Source organism: Saccopteryx leptura, chromosome 1 (assembly GCF_036850995.1).
Source record: "Saccopteryx leptura isolate mSacLep1 chromosome 1, mSacLep1_pri_phased_curated, whole genome shotgun sequence".
NCBI lineage: Eukaryota > Metazoa > Chordata > Mammalia > Chiroptera > Emballonuridae > Saccopteryx > Saccopteryx leptura.
Window position 1 is genome coordinate 389,973,074 of NC_089503.1, and position 21,060 is coordinate 389,994,133.

Sequence of the window (21,060 nt, forward strand, 5' to 3'; positions counted from 1 at the left end):
ACCCCTTATCAGAGCTGTTGTTTGCAAATATCATCTCCCATTTGGTTGGCTGCCTTTTTCTTTTGTTGTCAGTTTCTTTTGATGTACAGAAGATTTTTATTTGATATAGTCTCAATTATTTATTTTTGCCTTTAATTCTCTTGCCTTTGGGGTCGGATTCATAAGATGTTCTCTATGGCCAAGGTCCATGTATTTAGGACTTACGTTATCTTCTATGTAATTTATTATTTCGGATCTTATATTTAGATCTTTAAATCATTTTGAATTAATTTTTGTGCAGAGGGACAAATTATAATCAAGTTTTATTCTTTTAAATGTGACTTTTCAATTTTTCCAGAATCATTTATTGAAGAGGCTTTCTTTTCTCCATTGTGTGTTTTTGGCTCCTTAGTCAAAGATTATTGTCCATATATACGTGGTTTTATTTCTGGTTTTCCAATTCTTTTCCATTGGTCTGTATGTCTATTTTTCTGCCAATACCATGCTGGTTTAATTATTGTGGCTCTGTAGTATAACTTGAAGCCTGGTAGTGTGATATGTCTCCGTTCATTCTTTTTTCTCAGGATTGCTTTGGCTATCTAGGGCTTTTTATAGTTCCAGACAAACCTTGTGATTTTTTTTTGTTCTATTTCTTCAAAAAATGACATTGGGATTTTGATAGGAGTCCATTAAATTTGTATATTGTTTAGGTAATATGGCCATTTTAACTATGTTGATTCTTCCAATCAATGAACATGAAATATTTTTTCATTTCATTGTGTCTTTTCAATTGCTTTTAATAATGTTTTCAGTATATATGTCCTTCATATCCTTTGTTAAGTTTATCCCTAAGTATTTTTGTTGTTGTTGTTGCAATTGTAAAAAGAATTGTTTTTCTCAGTTCATTGTCTGATATTTGTTGTTGGCATATAGGACAGAAATTGACCTTTGTGTATTGATTTTGTATCCTGCAACTTTACTGTATTTGTTTTTAGTTTCTAATAGTTTTTTGGTGGAGTCTGGAGTTTTCTGTATATAGAATTATGTCATCTACAACAAGTTATACCTTTATTTCTTTTTTCATAATAAAGATGCCTTTTATTTCTTTCTCTTGCCTGATTGCTCTGGCTAAAACTTCCAGAAATATGTTGAATAGGAGTGGAGAGAGTGAACATCCTTGTCTTGTTTCTGATTTTAGAAGAAAATTCTTCACTTTTTCGCCATTTAGTATGATATTAGCTGATGGTCTGTCATGAAGGACTTTCTTTCTATACACACGTTTAAAACACAAATGGACGTTGTATCTTACCAAATACTTTTCATCACCTACTGATAGAATTATGATACTTTACCTTTGTTTTGTTGATGTGATGTAATAAATTGATTGATTTGCATACATTAATCATACTAATGCTCCTGAAATAAATCCCACTTGATCATGCTACAATATTTGTTTTTACTGTATTGTTGTATTTAACTTCCTATTATTTTGTTTACGATTTTTGCACCTGTATTTTTTGGAGATATTGGCCTGTAATTTTTTTTTCTTTGTGTTGTTCTTGCCAAATTTTGATTATGTGGGCCTCATAAAATGTGTAATGGAGTACTGCCTCTTATTTTATTTTATGGAAGAATTTGAGAAAGATAGGTATCAAATATTTTTGAATGTTTGGTAGAAGTCACTAGTGTAGCCATCTGGTCCTGAACTTTTATTTTGGGGAAGTTCTTGATAGTTGTTTTTATTTGCTCTCTGCTTATGGGTCTATTTAGATTTTTCACTTTTTCATGACTCAGTCTAGGAAAATGGTATAGCTCTAGGAACTTATCCATTTCTTCTATATTGTTTAATTTGGTGGCATGTAATCTTTCATAGTATTCCAGTAAGATCCTTTGTATATCTATGATGTCTGGTACATATTCTCCTCTTTCATTTTGAATTCTGTTTATATGATGTATCTTTACGTACCAATGATTTTGAGCTTTGGATGTATGTACCCAGTAGAAGGATTGCTGGGTCATATGGTAGTTTTATTCTTAATTTTTTGAGGAATTACCATACTTCCTTCCATAATGGTTGTACTACTTTACATTCCCACCAACAGTGGATGAGGGTTCCTTTTTCTCCACAGCCTCTCCAACATTTGCTATTACCTGTCTTGTTGATAATAGCTAATCTAACAGGTGTGAGGTGGTATCTCATTGCAGTTTTAATTTGTGTTTCTCTAATAGCTAGTGAAGATGAGCATTTTTTCATATATCTATTGGGCATTTGTATTTCTTTTTGGGAGAAGTGTCTGTTCATGTCATCTCTCCATTTTTTTATTGGATTGTATGCTTGTTCACTGTTGAGTTTTGTGAGTTCTGTAAATATTTTGGATATTAGGTTTTTATCTGAGCTATTGTTCAAAAATATCATCTCCCATTTAGTTGGCTGTCTGTTTTGTTATCAGTTTATTTTGCTGTGCAAAAACTTCTTAGTCTGATGTAGTCCCATTCATTTATCTTTGCTTTTACTTCTCTTGCCTTTGCAGTCAAATTCATAAAGTGCTCTCTATGGCCAAGGTCCATGAGTTTAGTTAGTACCTATGTTTTCTTCTACATATTTTCTTGTTTTAGATTTTATATTTAGGTCTTTGATCCATTTTGAATTAATTTTTGTACAAGGAGACAAACCGTAGTTGGGTTTCATTCTTTTGCACGTGGCTGTCTAGTTTTCTCAGCATCTCTTATTGAAGAGCCTTTCTTTTCTCCATTGTGTGTTCTTGGCTCCTTTATCAAAGATGACTTGACCATATATATGTGGTTTTATTTCTGGGCTCTCTGTTCTGATCCATTGGTCTATTTTTTTTTTTTTTTTTTGCTAATACCATTATGTTTTGATTATCGTGGCTCTGTAGTATAATTTGAAGTCAGGTATTGTAATGCCCCCAGCTTTATTTTTTTTCCTTATGATTACTTAGGCTATTTGGGGTTTTTTGTGGTTTCATATAAACCTGATGATTTTTTGTTTCATTTCTTTGAAAAATGACATTGGAATTCTGATTGGAATTGCATTAAATTTGTATATTGCTTTGGGTAGTACAGTCATTTTAACTACATTTATTCTTTCTATCCAAGAACAAGGAATATTTTTCCTTTTCATTGTGTCTTTTTTTATTTCTTTTAACAATGCTTTGTAGTTTACATTCTTAAGTTCTCCAATTATAACTGTTTTTGTCGCTTTTTAATTGTTATTGTTCTGTTAGTATATGTCGTATATTTTTGCTCCTTGATACAGTGCACGTATATTAAGAAGTGTGATGTTTTCTTGATTTAGTATTTTCTTTACCATTATGAAATGTTCATCTTTGTTTCTTGTTACCTTTGCTGTCTTGAAGTTGATGTTGTCAGACAGTAGTATGGCTACATCTGCTTTTCTTTGGTTATTTGCTGGGAGAATTCTTTTCCAACCTTTCACTTTGAGTCTATTTTGTCCATGCAGCTTAGATGTGTTTCCTGAAGACTGCATATTGTTGGTTTTAACTTTTGATCTAGTTTGCTGCTCTGTATCTCTTTATTGGTGAGTTCAGTCCATTTTCATTTAAGGTAATTATTGATGCATGAGAATTTCCTATGGCCATTTTATGTTCTTTTTTATGGTAGCTCTGTGTCTTCTTTGGTATTTTTCCTTTTGTTTCTGTCAGTTGCATTTGTTTGCTGATATTCCATTTCTTTCCTCTATATCTTCTTTTTTAAGCCATGTATTTTAGTTTTGGCTTTTTTTGTGGGTGATTAGTTAACTGAAAAAAAGTTTCATGCAGAAAAGTGTCCTTTGTCTTATCAGTGCTTCTACTCTCCATCCTTCCTTGCCACTTGAAACCTTTATCCTTTTTCATTTTATGATTGTTTTAAAAAATTATCCTTTTTTATATTTTGTACCTTGTTGGAGCTTTTACTTTTGTGTTTGTGTTGTTTTGTTCTTTGTATGGCAGAATAACCCCCTTGAGTATTTCCTTCAGTGGGGGCTTTATGGTGACAATTTATTTCAGCTTCTGTATGTCTGGAAAATTTTATTTCTCCTTTATATTTGAAGGAGAACTTTGGTGGATATAATATTCTTGCCTAGTAATTCCCTTCTTTTAGTACTTTAAAAGTTTGGGTCCACTCTCTTCTGACTTGTAGAGTTTCTGCTGATATGTCTGTAGGTGGTAACCTACTGGGACCTCCTTTATATCTTATGTTCTTATTTTTCCTAGCTGCATTCAGGATTCTTTCTTTGTCTTTGAATTTTAACATTTTTATCACACTGCACCCTTCCTTTTACTTAGAAATAGAAGAAAAAAATTTATGAAATAATCTTAAAATTTGCTTGAACATAAAATAGTCTGTGACAGTAAATGGTGTTTAAAGGACTATTTTTAAATAAACTTCTGAATCAATTATCTACACTTTAGTTTTTAGATTCACATTAAAACTGACTATTCAGATAAAACCCAAGAGTAGAACCCACCGTCTCCTAACCATGTTAGTTGTCTTTCCCTGAAGTCTATCCAGCTCTTTTATCTTTTTATATTTATTTTTCTGAAGTAAGAAGCGGGGAGGCAGTAAGACAGACTGCTGCATGTGGAGGACAAGGACCATCCAGCATGCTCACCAGGAGGCGAAGCTCGGTCCATCTGGGCAGTTGCTCCATGGCAAACAGAGCCAGTCTAGCACCTGAGGCAAAAGGCATGGAGCCATCCTCAGCGCCCAGGGCCAACTTTGCTCCAATGGAGCCCTGGCTGCAGAAGAGAAAGAGAGAGAGAGAGAGAGAGAGAGAGAGAGAGAGAGAGAGAGAAAGGAGAGCGGAAAGGGTTGAGACTGTAGGTGCTTCTCCTGTGTGTCCTGGCCAGGAATTGAAACTGGGACTTCAACACACCGGGTCCACGCTCTACCACTGAGCCATCCAGGCAGGGCAAGCCTATCCAGCTATTCATGTTGTTAAAGTTTGTGGAATTTAGAACTCTATACTGATTTACAATTATAATTTCACAGTGTTTTATGCAAGGGTCAAGAAAAGTTTTGATTTAATATTCCTGCTTATTTTTCTTTTTTTTTTTAAATTAATTATACTAGGTTGACATCAGTAAATCAGGATACATATATTCAAAAATGACATGTCCAGGTTATCTTGTCATTCAATTATGTTGCATCCCCATCACCCAAAGTCAGATTGTCCTCTGTCACCTTCTTTATAGTTTTCTTTGTGCCCTTCCCCCTCCCCCTTCCCCTCTCCTTCTTCCCCCTCCCCCCGTAACCACCACACTCTAATCAATGTCTCTTAGTCTCACTTTTATATCCCACCTATGTATGGAATAATGCAGTTCCTGTTTTTTTCTGGTTTACTTATTTCACTTTGTATAATGTTATCAAGATCCCACCATTTTGCTGTAAATGACCCGATGTCATCATTTCTTATAACTGAATAGTATTCCATAGTGTATATGTGCCTCATCTTCTTTATCCAGTCATCTATTGATGGGCTTTTTGGTTGTTTCCATGTCCTGGCCACTGTGAACAATGCTGCAATGAACATGAGGCTACATGTGTCTTTTATTATTATTATTATTTTTTTTTTATTTATTCATTTTAGAGAGGAGAGGGAGAGAGAGAGAGAGAGGAGAGACAGAGAGAGAGAAGGGGAGAGGAGCAGGAAGCATCAACTCCCATATGTGTCTTGACCAGGCAAGCCCAGGGTTTCAAACCAGCGACCTCAGCATTTCCAGGTCGATGCTTTATCCACTGCGCCACCACAGGTCAGGCTACATGTGTCTTTACATATCAATGTATCTGAGATTTTGGGGTATATACCCAGTAGAGGGATTGCTGGGTCATAAGGTAGTTCTATTTTCAGTTTTTTGAGGAACCACCATACTTTCTTCCATAATGGTTGTACTACTTTACATTCCCACCAACAGTGAATGAGGGTTCCTTTTTCTTCACAACCTCTCCAACATTTGCTATTACCTGTCTTGTTAATAATAACTAATCTAACAGGTGTGAGGTGGTATCTCATTGCAATTTTGATTTGCATTTCTCTAATAACTAATGAAGATGAGCATGTTTACATATATCTGTTGGCCATTTGTATATCTTCCTGAGAGAAGTGTCTGTTCATGTCCTTTTCCCATTTTTTTTTATTGGATTGTTTCTTTGTTTGTTGTAGAGTTTTATGAGTTCTTTGTATATTTTGGATATTAGGCACTTATCTGAGCAGTTGATTGAAAATATCATTTCACATTTAGTTGACTGTCTGTTTATTTTATTATCAGTTTCTCTTGCTGAGCAAAAACTTCTTAGTCTGATGAAGTCCCATTCATTAATTTTTGCCTTCACTTCTCTTGCTTTTGGAGTCAAATTCATAAAATGCTCTTTAAAACCAAGGTCCATGAGTTTAGAACATATGTCTTCTTCTATGTACTTTATTGTTTCAGGTCTTATATTTAGATCTTTGATCCATTTTGAATTAATTTTAGTACAAGGAGACAAACTGTAGTCCAGTTTCATTCTTTTGCATGTGGCTTTCCAGTTTTCCCAACACCATTTGTTGAAGAGGCTTTCTTTTCTCCATTGTGTGTTGTTGGCCCCTTTATCTAAAATTATTTGACCATATATATGTGGTTTTATCTCTGGACTTTCTATTCTGTTCCATTGGTCTGAGTGTCTATTTTTCTGCCAATACCATGCTGTTTTGATTGCTGTTACCCTATAATATAGTTTGAAGTCAGGTATTATAATGCCCCCAGCTTCATTCTTTTTCTTTAGGATTGCTTTGGCTATTCGGGTTTTTTTATAGTTCCATATAAATCTGATGATTTTTTGCTCCATTTCTTTAAAAAATGTCATTGGAATTTTGATGGGAATTGCATTAAATTTGTATATTGCTTTGGGTAATATGGCCATCTTGATTATATTTATTCTTCCTAACCAAGAACAAGGAATATTCTTCCATCTCATTGTATCTTTTTTGATTTCCCTTAACAATGGTTTGCAGTTTTCATTATATAAGTCCTTTACATTCTTTGTTATGTTTATTCCTAGGTATTTTATTTTTTTCATTGCAATTGTGAAGGGGATTATTTTTTTGAGTTTGTTCTCAAATGTTTCATTGTTGGCATATAGAAAGGCTATGGACTTTTGTATGTTAATTTTGTACCCTGCGACCTTACTCTAGTGGCTTACTGTTTCTAGTAGTCTTTTTGTGGATTCTTTGGGGTTTTCGATGTATAGGATCATATCATCTGCAAAAAGTGATACCTTTACTTCTTCTTTTCCGATATGGATGCCTTTTATTTCTTTGTCTTCTCTGATTGCTCTGGCTAAAACCTCTAGTACCACATTAAATAAGAGTGAAGAGAGTGGACAACCCTGTCTTGTTCCTGATTTAAGGGGGAAAGCCTTCAGTTTTGTGTCATTTAATATGATGTTAGCTGATGGTTTATCATATATGGCCTTTATCATGTTGAGATATTTTCTTTCTATACCCATTTTGTTGAGAGTCTTAAACATAAAATTGTGTTGTATTTTATCGAATGCCTTTTCTGCACTTATTGATAAGATCATGTGGTTTTTTTTTCTTTGTTTTATTGATATGATGTATTACGTTAACCGTTTTATGTATGTTGAAACATCCTTGAGATTCTGGGATGAATCTCACTTGATCATGGCGTATTATTTTTTTAATATGTTGTTGTATTCAATTTGCTAGTATTTTGTTTAGTATTTTAGCCTCTGTATTCATTAGAGATATTGGTCTATAGTTTCCATTTTTGTGCCATCCTTTCCTGGTTTTGGTATGAGGGTTCTGTTGGCCTCATAAAATGTGTTCAAAAGTATTGCTTCTTCTTCAATTTTTTGGAAGACTTTCAGTAGAATAGGAACCAAGTCTTCTTTGAATGTTTGATAAAATTTGCTAGTATAGCTGTCTGGGCTTGGACTTTTGTTTTTGGGGAGGTTTTTAATATTTTTTTTCTATTTCTTCTCTACTAATAGGTCTGTTTAGGCTTTCTGTTTTTTCATGACTCAGTCTAGGAAAGTTGTATTGTTCTAGGAATTTATCCATTTCTTCTATGTTATTGAATTTAGTGGCATAAAGTTTTTCATAGTATTCTACAATAATTCTTTGTATATCTATGATGTCCGTGGTGATTTTTTCCTCATTCATTTTGGATTTTGTTTATATGAGTTTTTTCTCTTTTTTCCTTGGTAAGTCTTGCCAAGGGATTGTCAATTTTGTTGATCTTTTCAAAGAACGAGCTCCTTGTTCTATTAATTTTTTCTATAGTTTTTCTCTTCTCTATTTCATTTATTTCTGCACTAATTTTTGTTATCTCCTTTCTTTGGCTTGTTTTGGGTTGTCTTTGATCTTCTTTTTCCAGGTCCTTAAGGTGTGTAGTTAAGTGGTTCACTTGGGCTCTCTCTTGTTTGTTCATATATGCCTGAAGTGATATGAACTTCCCTCTTATCACTGCTTTTGCTGCATCCCATAGATTCTGATATGTCCTATTGTCATTTTCACATGTCTGTATATATCTTTTGGTCTCTGCGCTTATTTCTTCTTTGACCCATTCATTTTTTTAAAGTATGTTGTTTAGTTTTCACATTTTTGTGGGATTTTTTTTCCTCTTTTCTGCAGTTGAATTCTAGTTTCAAGGCTTTATGATCAGAAAATATGCTTGGTACAACTTTGATTTTTCTGAATTTTCTGATGTTGTTTTTGTGGCCCAACATATGGCCAATTCTTGAGAATGATCCATGTACACTGGAGAAAAATGTATACTCAGTCGCTTTGGGATGAAATGTCCTGTAGATGTCTATCATATCCAGGTGCTCTAGTGTTTTGTTTAAAGCCAATATATCTTTATTGATTCTCTGTTTGGATGACCAATCTAGAGCCGTCAGCAGTGTATTGAGGTCTCCAAGTATGACTGTATTTTTATCAGTTTTTGTTTTAAGGTCAATAAGTAGCTGTCTTATATATTTGGTGCTCCTTGGTTTGGTGCATATATATTAAGAATTGTTATGTCTTCTTGATTCAGTGTCCCCTTAGCCATTATGAAATGGCCATTTTTGTCTCTGAGTACTTTTTCTGTCTTGTAGTCAGCATTATCAGATATGAGTATTGTTATGCCTGCTGTTTTTTGGATGTTATTTGCTTGGAGTATTGTTTTCCAGCCTTTCACTTTGAATTTGTTTTTATCCTTGTTACTTAGATGAGTTTCTTGTAGGCAGCATACAGTTGGATTTTCTTTTTTAATCCATTCTGCTACTCTGTGCCTTTTTATTGGTGAGTTTAATCCATTTACATTTAGTGTAATTATTGACACTTGTGAGTTCTCTATTGCCATTTTATAGATTGCTTTCTGTTAGTTTTGTGTTTTGTTTGATCCTTCTCTTTCGTTTTTCTATCTTTTGTTTTTATTTGGTTGTATTCCATACATCTTTCCTCTGTTGCTATCTTTTTTAAATCATGTGCTTCTGTGGTGGTTTTTCAATGGTGGTTACCATTAAGTAATGAAAAGGGTTCCTACCCTGTTCATTGTAGTGTACTATCTTGTGAGTACTTTTGCACTCCATCGTCCTTTGTTACTGTTAATCTCCATCCTCTCCCCCCCCCTTTTTTTTTGTTGTTGTCACAGTTTAAATTTGTTTTTATTGTGTTCTTGGTGGAGCTTTTGCTTGTGGGTTTTTTTTTTTTTTTTCTTTGTATCTGGTTGGAGAACCCCCTTTAGTAAATCCTGGAGTTAGGGTTTTCTGATAATAAATTTCCTCATCTTTTCTCTATCTGTGAATGTTTTTATTTCTCCTTTGTATTTGAAGGATAGCTTTGATGGGTATAGTATTCTTGGCTGAACGTTCCTCTCTTTCAGGACTTTAAATATTGGGGTCCACTCTCTCCTACCTTGCAGAGTTTCTGTTGAGAAATCTGATGATAATCTAATGGGCCTTTTTTTTATATGTCGTATTCTTCTTTTCCCTGTCTGCCTTGAGAATTTGTTCTTTGTTGTTGGTTTGTGCCACTTTCATTATGATGTGCCTTGTAGTAGGTTTGTTGGGGTTAAGAAAACTCGGAGTTCTGTTTGGTCCTTGAATTTGAGGCTTTAGTTCTTTCCACAGGCTTGGGAAGTTCTCATCTATTATTTGTTTGAATATGTTCTCCATTACATTTTCTCTCTCTTCTCCCTCTGATATACCTATTATTCTTATGTTATTCTATTTGATGGAGTCAGACAATTCCTGTAGGGCTATCTCATTTTTTTTTTAATTTTCAGTCTCTCTTTTCTTCTCTCTGTTGTGTCTAAAGTTGTTTGTCTTCTGTGTCACTAATCCTACCTTCTATGTGGCCTGTTCTATTAGCTAAGCTTGTTACCTCGTTTTTCAGCTCGTGAATTGAGGTTTTCATCTATCTTTGATTTGTTTTTATAGTTTCAATTTCCTTTGTAATATATTCTTTGTGTTCATTGAGTTGTTTTCTGAGCTCCCTAAATTGCCTTTCTGTGTTTTCTTGTATATCTCTGAGTATTTTTAGGATTTCTATGTTAAATTTTCTGTCATATAGCTCCAATGTTTTCAATATATTAAATTTTTTCTCCATAGAGTTTTCCTCTTCTATCTGTGTTACCTCTCTTTCTTTTGTATTCATGATATTCGATTTCCTCTTCCTTAATGGCATCTGAGGGTGGTTTTGTTGATAGTATTAATGAGAATTAATAAAGAATAAAAAGTTAAAAAAATAAAAAAGAATTTAAAAAAAATTAAAAAGAATATATTTCCCCCCCTCTTTTTTTCCCTCTCCTCTCCTCTCCTCTCCTTCTTCAGAAAATCTTGTGATGAACTGTGAATTATATTGTGCTAAATAGAACAAGCAATACCTATAATGCAGGGCTTGAGTTGTGGAGAAGTAATAAAGGGTCAAAAAAGGGGGTATGGACCCACAAAATGCAAACATGGAAAAAATTTGGGTCAAGAATAAAATGATTTGCTTTAAGTTGTTGGTTGACTAAGAGATATGATAAGAGGAATAAGAGGGAAACAGTAAAAAGGGGGAAAAATTAAAAAATTACTATTGTATTTCTTGGAAAAAGAACTAGATAAAATAGAGAGCCAGGGATGGGAGCACTGCTCATGAGTTAAAAAAGTGAAGTAAAAACCCCCCTAAGTGCCACAAACATAAATTTGACTCCCAGATAAAATAATTTGTTTGTTATTGAGGATTGAATGAGTGGAGACGTAAAGGGGAAAGGAAGAAACTAATATAGAGGAAGAAAAGAAAGAGAAAAAAAAGAGGGAACCACTGAAAGAAGAAAAAAGAAAAAAAGGAGAGAGAGAGAGAGAGAGAGAGTTAAGGGTTTTGGAGTGCAACCCTCATAGAAAGAAAGGAAGAAGAAAGAAAATATAATGGGAGATGTAACACTTATGGGTAGTGTAGTTCAAGGAGAGGAGAGAGTAAGACTGTCAGAGAATTAAACGAACAAATTGGAAGAGGAAAAAAATAATCAAGACATGAAGATAAGAGAAATAGACGAACAAATATAATAAAATGGAATAGGTTATAAAGTCTGGGGATTATTCTTGATTTTGAGAGGTTATCTTCTTGCTTTTTCTTTTCTCTCCCTCTTCCTGGTTGGTGACTCTGTACCCCGGGTTCTGCCCCTTTGGCACGCTCAGGTAGAGGTTTGCAGTTGATAAGTCTCTATGGTGATGTCATATATTGCGCTTCACTCTTGTTGGCAGTCGAGGCTCATTAGCATTTGTAGGTTCTGACAGTGAGAGAGTCCGTATTCCTGGAGCCTCTCTCCTAGTCTTTCCTTCCTGAATTAGTAGCCTGATGGTCCAGCTATGGGGTTGCTGCTGCCTCTGCCTGGAGAGCAAGAGGCTCAAAGAGCTGGCAACTCCTCACTCTATTCCCACTCCTCGCAGGGCTCTGGGTAAGACTCAATTAGTCAGAGCTGCTAGCATAATCAGGCAGGGCTTCTGCCCACTCAAAGACCTCTGACTCTGCCCCTCTGTCCAGTAACACAGGCAGGTGCCCACTCCTGGGGAGCTTGGAGGAATCTCTCGCTCACTATCTGCACGTGCGGACCAGGATATGAAGCAGGCCACCTCTCACTCCGAATGAGACCCCACCCGCACAGAAAAGTTCCAACATTGGAATTAGCTCTCGCTCCCTCCCCATGCGTGGCTTTTTCAGGGTGCTGGGGCGGCCCCGAGATTCTGCTTTTGGCCCACACAAAGGCCCCTGACTCTGCCCCTCTGTCCGGGAACAAGGGTGCCCCTCCTGAGGCACTGGGAGGAATCTCTCGCCCACTCTCTGTGCGCACAGACCAGGAGATCGGGGCAGATAGCTGTCCCAAGTGCCTTTCTTTGTCTGGGTTTGGCGTGAGCGTTAGCTTGTATTGACTGGGTTGCCACAAGCACAGTTTTTCCTCGGCTTGGATGTCCATGTCACAGCCTGGTTTGGCCGTTTGTGCTGCGGCCTGGATCTATTCACCCCCTTTGCCCACCTTAGTTCCTATAATCTCAGTTCCCAGTGAAAGCAGCCCTTATTTAGGTTAGTGAGGGAGGCGGAGTGTTTCTTCCTCCTTATTTCCTTCAGGATTTGATTATATATTTAGCCAATTTTTCGCTCGACCATACCTTTGCGTGTAGTGCAGAACATCTGGAGGCTCCAAGGACAGATTTTTCTGTTTCTGGTTGAAGATCTTGTTGAGTTTTGGGGGAGATTTACCAGTATTGCTCCTTACAATGCCATTACTCTGACATCATATTCCTGCTTATTTTTCATTACAGGTTTTTTCACATTTGTTTTCATTTTACCGTTTGTTTTCACTTTTTATGTATTGTGTTTTAAAACATTTTATTAAAATCTATTATGTAAAATATTTATATGATTCTCAGGAGAAAACTATTAAATAACACACATCTGTCTAGTTTTTTTTGGTCACTCTCAACCCTCACTTTGCTTCACAAGTAACTATCATTTTTAAATTCTTCATTGTTTCCATTGACAAATGTAAGGAAAGAGAATAGCAGGGAGAGAGAATGTGTATAGCAATATATTTCCATTCTCTTTTTTTTTTAAGTATCACATGTTGTGCACTATGCAAACACTCTTGTATATTGTTTCAAACACATTTGGAGACTATTCCCTAGCAGGGTATTCTCACGTTTTTTTCTACTGCAGATTATCTCATGGTTTGATGCACATCACTGGATTCACACATTCACTTCTTTCCCAGCATTGTCTCTGACTGATGCTAATGTGAGAGCCATCCAAGATTTTCCTATGACAGACACCGAGGTTGTAACACACCTGGAAGGCCCCAGAAGTACACCTTTTCCACTAAAATAGCACCTTTGTCCTGATGGACTCTGAGACATGTTTATTGGCAAAAGGAATATCTCAAGGGAAAGAGTCAGCATAGCACTGATTTTTATCTGAGACACAGAAAGAGACTGAAGTATTGAAACACCATTAGTCTATAAAAGATACTTCAAGAAGGATCCAGGATTAGATAATCTTTTTAGTCAGTGAAAAAGAGACAAAAGAACATGGTATAAAATTGGTGAAGGCAAAACATTTTTAAAAGTGACCTGCATTTCCTATGGTTGTTGTCCCCTTTCTGTCCCCACGGGGCAGAGGACCATGTGTCTGTCTTTCAGAAAAAAAGACGTAGGAGACACCATGTCTGGTTCACTGCAGGCTCCTCGCAGCTCAGGGAGCCGGGCCTGGTTACAGAATCTAGAAAGACCAGGAAAAAGCACAGAGGGAAACAAGGACACCTTCCAGATCCCCCTGCGGCCAAAATGCAAGCATGTAAGTGAACAGTGTCCTTGTACAGAGATGACACCCTCTTTCTCTTTTCTTTCTAATTCCTGTCCTAGAAGCTGTTTGAAGCAGACGAGATTGACTCCATATTTAATTGAGAAAAATTTTATAAAGAAATGTGGCAGAAGGCGGATTCAGGGGCACAGGGGACGGTAGGGTGACCACACAGGGACCAGGGAAGACATGAGATCAGGTACTGCTATCAGCATGGGGACTTCCGGGTCAAGTGCGGGCTGAGGAGGCCACCAGGGAGGACGTGTTCTGCAGGGTCACTGATCCGGGGACAAACCAGAGCCCGAGGAAGCGCTCTCTGTGGAATAAGAGCCGAGCAGGAAACCTCATGCTGCGATGACGCTGGGACAGGGCTCTTTGTCCTCCGTGTCAGCGTGGTCACGTCAGCTCAGGAGCCCTGCAAACAGAGGGGATGCTATATCCAGTCCCAGCCACAGGAAGGTTCATTCCCTCCCCCCCAGGGTGTCCTGTTACAGCTCTGATGTCAAAAGAAAAATGCTCCTATGTCACCTGGAGCCAAAGCTACTGCAGAGTGGGCCTGTCCTAACTGAACAGAGGAGGCTTTAGTGCACACTGCCTGACCACAAGTCACAGCCAGAGTCCTCCCATTATTCTGTCCCTGTCCTGTCACCTCCACATCCTGTGCTAGGGACCATGTCTCTAAAGGAGGATTAAAGAGCATTACCTGTTGGCTGAAGTCCAGAGTGTCCTGGAAAAGAGAAGGAAGACACACACTCAAAGATATGAATGTAAATCTGTCCCCAAACACATTGTCACAGCCCCAGAGCACCTGAGATTTCTCTACCCCACCACCCACCTCACCCGACACCAAGAGGACGGGGGAGCAGACACTGAGAACAGTGACCTATGAAGCTCCCCTCACACACATCCAGTGTCTGCTCCTCATTACTCCAGGGTCCTGACCCAAGTCTCCTGCATGCTAACCCTTCTCTTCCTCTTTAGGCCATAATTCCTTATGTTTCAGCCATAAGCACCATGAGATATTATTTCTGAATTGCCAGAAAATTTGAGATTGACCAGGGAAAGAAAGTCTTTATACAGGGCCATTTTAAAATAGAACTAACTCTATCAAAGTCACTTCTCCCACCATAGAGTCTGAGGGGATCTTCAGCTGCCAGCAGGTGCCTTACCTTTCTGACCCCTGAAGTAGACGCACAGCCCCGCCCCCAGGAAGAGCAGGCCCAGCACGAAGCCCCCGACTCCACTCAGCATCTTGCTCTCTGCAGATTCAGACTGTGCTCCTGAGAGAAGAAACATGTTGGTGATTTTAATCCAAAATTCAGCTTGTCTATATGAGACCCTGAGACTGAGCTTTGAGAACGGGGGAAGGAAACTCTCTAAAGGAACCAGAAAAATTAGCCATTTCTGGAAAACACCTAAAACTCACACCGAGTAGATACAAGGTTCAGGCACTGAACTCATTTAAACATCACAGCCCTGACATCAGGCCACTACTTCACGATCTGACAGATGTGGAGCCTGGGACTCAATGAGGTTGAACCCTCGTCCACGGGGACAAAGCTAATAGACACAGAGCAGGGACTGCTCCCCTCATCTCAAGAGGCCCCACATTGTAGAGAATGTGCCTCTTCTCAGATCACAGAGGACAACTCAGAGCAGTGTGTGGAAGGACCAGCACAGCCTGACGCAGGGGACTGGTGCCCAGGACCAAGGGCCTTGATCTGTGACATCGTGGGGAAGTTCAAAGCAAGGACAGCCTCTCTTCTGCCTGCAGAGAACAACTGTCTCCTCAGAAAGTAGAGGTGTTTATAGAATTATCACAGGGACACCCCAGGACCTGTGCTGAAGGAGGGACATGAACAAATGAGAACACGGTGTGGGGAGGGGGAACCCCACCCTCAGGGAGAAGCAAGGTCCCCTGTGCTGGGTGAGACACGGGTGAGGTCAGAAAGCTTCTCACTCCATTCCACGGTGACAGGGCTCGTCAGGCTTGGGTGCTGCACTTGGCAGGTGTAGACCTCTCCACTCTGGGGCACTGTTTCCAGCATCACCAGCATCTGGAAGGTCCAGTCCCCGTTCCGGATCAGGCCTGTGGAGCTGACCCCAGCCTCCTCTTCCTGGCCATTGCGGAACCAGCGGACTTCAACGTGGCCTGGATAGAAGCCAGTGACAGAGCAGACCAGGAGGTTGTGGTGCTGCAGGCGCTCGGTCTTTGCAGGATACACAGTCACTGTGGGCACAGCTGGGAGAGAAAAGGGGGGGACGTGAGGAAGACAGAAGGAGGCTCCTTGGTTGGCTCCCTGTCGGCCTCCAGTCTCCAGTCTCAGGCTATGTCCTTGGGCAGCTCCCTCAGAGCTGGCCCTGTGGCCCAGCGGGAGTTAGTGCCCTGAGCCTTGAATCTATCCCTACAGCATGGGGTCTCTAGATTTGAGAGATACTGTGAAAATTTGGAGGACTATTTCATATCTTGAAACATTTATTCCTTGTTGACTTGTTTACAAATATTTGCATGACATGTACGGTATTAAAGTGTGATCTTGAGCAGGCTGCCTGGGTTCAAATCCCGGTTCTGCCTCCTGGGAGAATTTTTACATTCCTTTGTGTCTCAGCTCTCTCACGTATAAAAGGGGGTAATAATATTAATTTTCCTCCTAAGGATATGGGAGTTTCAATGGGCCTAAATATGTAAAACCATGGCTGGAACTTAGCAGCAATATGTGTTAGCTAGTTAGTATCCTTGTTCATTGGGAGAGAAAAGATAACTCAAAGCAGTGTGGACAAATTGAGAAGCAGTGTGGGAGAGACGGGGACACAGGGTGTGACAACCTGGGAATGTGACACCCACACCTGAGAACCCCACAGACATGGTCCCACCTGGGCAGCAGGAAAGACAGGTGGGTCCCTGACTCTGAGATCTGAGCCCAGAAAGGCTGAGTCCTGAAGGAGAGGGGGAGGAGCCCGGGAGTCAGTCATTAGAAATACTGATAATCACTCTCTGTGGATCAATCCTCCCCTTTTCAAAAGAAGTATATGTATTATTGGAATTGTAATCAGTTGATAATTATCCCCTTTTTAAAGTTGACACTTGAGCTCAGAGCTGGGTCTGAGACTCATTAATATGTCTGCTTCCTACCTGAGACCAGCCTCAATACATACAATTCTGGAGGAAGAGGAGAAGGACTAGGGAAAACATTGTTATAATACCACAAAATGGTAAATTTAAGACTGGTGGTAAGTCATTGCTAACAGCTTTGCGGTGAATTTCATAACATTAAAGGTGTTGAAATTATTTTGAGACAGAGAGTAACAGAACAGAATTGAGAGACAAGCCCGGAGCTGGAGAAACTGCTGAGTCAAATATTCTCAAAGTGAAAATATTCAGGAACCTTAGGAATCAGAGAAGCATAAATTAAAAATAAACAACCAAAATTGTCAACCGAGTATTTGGCAATATTGAATAAAGATTTAACAAAACATAACGTGAAGAGAACTGCCGCAACTAGCATTATAAAAATAGTAACATCAGTATTTTAAGTAACAATTATAATTTAAATATCTTGTTTCACAAGCATTTCAACATACACACTGAGGGGAAAAAGCAAGAAGCTGAGGCCTGGAAGGAGCCTCAGAAGGAGCAGAGCCGGGAGCCCCGCCCTCTCGTGGAGGACACACCCGTGCAGAAACACGTGACTGTCCCGGGTAAGGAGGACGTGCCCCGCACAGACATGACTGCTCACACCCCCATGTCACCTCCGTCACCTCTGATCCCCGAGCCTCCACCCCAGCCCGACACCCCGGAAACGTCCCCTCTGCAGGATGGGGTCACACGATGTCCCGGTGTCCCCACAGCCACTCACAGGGCCCCGCTCTCCCTGAGGGTCCTCTTCTCCTTCCCTCTCACACACAAGTACATGCACACACAGACACGCACACACACACATGCAAACACTCAGGGACACGAACACTCGTACACACCCCGCCCCCCCGCCGCGCTCACTTTGCCGATGCAGCAGGAATCCATCAAACACCCCGTAGTTGTGTCTGCAGAACCTGTCCTCCTCGGCCCGATACCGCTCCAGGAGCTCCTTCTGCCGGTTCCAGCCCTCGGCACTCGGCCGCCCCAGCTCGGTCACCGCGCGGAACTCCCCCACGTCGCTGTCAAAGTGCACGAACTCCTGCCCGTTGTGGATGTATCTGTTCAGGTACCGCACCCGCTGTGTCCCGTTGTAGAAATGACACTCGCACTTACCCTGCTCCAAGAAATGTGCTGCGGGGACAGAACCATCCGGTCACACTGATTAGAGACAGACTGTGGCACAGCCTTGTGTGGGGCACTCAAGACGGTGGGGACAGAAGGACACAGGCACCCCGACTGACCGCACACATGGTCCCCTTTCGTCTGGGGCCCAGCGTCAGGGGAGAACCATCGGGTCCTAAGTCACTGTAGATCCCCTGGGCTTCCCTGCAGAGCTGAAGGACCTCCAGCTGCTGAGCATTTCCCTAATCTCCACCTCCTTCTGGAAGCTTCCACCCCCCTCCATTCACCCCCTCTTCCCCTTTCCTTAAACACGTCTTCCTCCTCCTGTGAGCACGTGGTTGGTGGGACCTCCTGTCGCCCTGCTGCCCTGGGCGTCCACAGAAGGAGAACAGACTCCCCTCTGCCTGGAGCTTAAAGTTTAGTGACAGTGACTGTCGCAGCCCAGGAACACAGAGTTCATACAGGAGTGAGAGATGTCAGAGGAGAAGTGTGGAGTCCAGAACAGAGAGGAATAACGTGATCTAAGTTACATTCGGGGCCAAGAAGCCGCCTCTGAGTGACACTGAAGATGTGACAAGAAGCTGAGTTGGTGTGAGCGGAAGGAGACGGGTGTGTGTGTGTGTTTGGGGAAAGAAAAGCACATTTCAGGTAAAGGTAACACCACCTGCAAAAGCCTGAGAAAACCATGAGTGCCCTCCAGACAGGAGAGGGAACAGTGCTCTGAGGCACAGACAGTGACAGGGGAGGGGGGGGGGGACAGGACAGGTCAGGTGGAGCCCGTGCTGAAAACCTGGGGGAGGGGGGGGTTAGGATGGGACCTTATTCTAATGTAACGGAGACCACGGACGGGTTTTAGGGAGACTAAACCTCAATCCTAACAGGGCTGCATCTCCTTTCTGCGTTTCCACATCCAGAAAGCTCAGAAAACCAGAGGACTAAGCCTGTGGTTAAAAGTGAGATGAATAAATGGAAGCTTCTGGTGTCATCAATAGTGTGGAGAAGAGAATTACTGCAGAAATTGAGACACTTTACTGAAAAATGATTGGGACTTAAAAAGACAGTTGTTGAAAATTTATACAGATGTGATGACCAAGAAATTGTGAAACTTGGGAAAACACTGCAAAAGGCAAAAAATAAAAATTTTAAATTTTGATTGATTGATTTCCACAAGAAAGTGGTGACTTTGTACCATTGATTCTATTTCTCTTTTTGGTAATAAAACAAGCTAAAATGAATGAGTAATAACTGAATTGGAAGGTGAGTCTGTGTAAAAAGTGCGAATCTAGAATTATAGGAACATTCAGTGTAAAGCAGCGTTTACAACCACAATATTGTTGATATTTAGACCAGGTAATTCTTGTGGTTGGGGGAGGTGGGCTGTTCTGTGCACAGAAGGCTGTACTCAGTATCGCTGGTCTCTCTACGTAGGAGTTCACAATCCCAGGGTGACAACAAAAATGACTTCAGATATTGCCAGATGTTCCAGAGGTGGTGGCCCTCCCAGGGTGACCTCCACTAGTGTGAACCATCTGAAACAGCTGTGGTGATAAAGCCACTGTTAATGATGCATTAGCTGAGAATTACATAGATATTCCTACTGATAGTGTACCTATTGAACCTATCAGTCCTATATGAAATTCGTATTTCCTAGGTATCTGGTCTGGGTGCAGACGTTTTCCAGTGAAATAAAGTTGTTAAAGACCAAGGTTGACCTGTTTCTTGGCCTTGCTGACCAATCACCAAGTCAGATAATTTATTCCTCACATAATCCTCTCTCTTACCTTCTCTGCCACTGGTCCCCTATTATCTACAGGAGGAAACAGCAGCACAGCCGTCTGATTCCTGTTCCGTGTACCAACCAGCTCACTTTCTGTGTCTCCCGCTGCCAGAAATGCCAATCGGCATCGAAATACCAGCCTCAGCCAGATGTGGAATTCTCATTTCTATAATCAGGTCCCCTCAGAAGGGGAAAAACTAAGAAGATGACATTGTCATGTGAACAGTTCACCAAAATGAGCAGGTCCCCAAACTCTTAGTAGAGACCATCATATAGAAGTGATGGCAGAGACAGGGGGCTATGGTAAGACCAGGTCTATCTTATTGTCCACAAATTCTCTAGTAACTTCTTGACAAATGAGAAAATTGAAAAATGAAAATGTGTGAAGCTGCTGTAGCCTGTAGGGTTAGCATTGTCTATCCTTGTTCACTGTCCAACTTAAGGTTTTCAAATACACTGAATAAAAATCCAGGGTATCCAACCCTGGCCGGTTGGCTCAGTGATAGAGCATCAACTCAGTGTATGGTAGTCCCGGGTTTGATTCCCGGCCAGGGCACACAGGAGAAGCGCCCATCTGCTGCTCCACCCCTCCCCCTCTCCTCCCTCTCTGTCTCTCTCTTCTCCTCCCACAGCCAAGGCTCCATTGGAGCAAAGTTGGCCTGGGCACTGAGGATGGCTCCATGGCCTCTGCCTCAGGTGCCGGAATGGCTCTGGTTTCAATAAAGCAACACCCCAAATGAGCAGAGCATCGCTCCCTGGTGGGCATGCCGAGTGGATCCCAGTTGAGCGCATGTGAGAGTCTGTCTGAATGCTACCCCGCTTCTCACTTTGGAAAAAAAAATACAGGGTTTCCAGTTAAAGTTGGATTTCAGTCAAATTATTGCTGTTTCTCTGAAATACAGATTGAGTCGGGCATCCTGTGTTTCTCTGGCAGCCCTAGCTCCACACTGACAAGATCTGAGATGGAGGAGCATAGCTTACACTTCCTGTGTTCTTCCTCACGTGCCCTCCATAGTCCGCACTAGTGTGAGCTCAAATGGAACTTTTCAAATTATAAATGCAAATGAATGTGAATTTCTTCTATATTGGAACTAGAAGCTCTTGTATCTCCCTGCCCCCAACCCTAAGACACACTGGCACATGTGAGTATCAGATACTCTTCCAGTAATTAAGACACAACCTAGCCACTGTCACCAGGGTAGAAGC

The 21,060-nt window shown here is 40.4% G+C and overlaps 1 protein-coding gene across 1 annotated transcript in view; it reads right to left on the minus strand.

The window, feature by feature from the left end:
- Positions 1-13,914: 13,914 nt before the first annotated feature.
- Positions 13,915-21,060, minus strand: part of LOC136387808 (DLA class II histocompatibility antigen, DR-1 beta chain-like) — a 93,144-nt gene continuing 85,998 nt past the window's right edge. Inside the window, exon 6 of the mRNA XM_066359854.1 lies at positions 13,915-14,234. Within this exon, the coding sequence (XP_066215951.1) occupies positions 14,221-14,234 (14 nt within the window). The 3' untranslated portion in view covers positions 13,915-14,220. The remainder of the gene's footprint in view (positions 14,235-21,060) is intronic.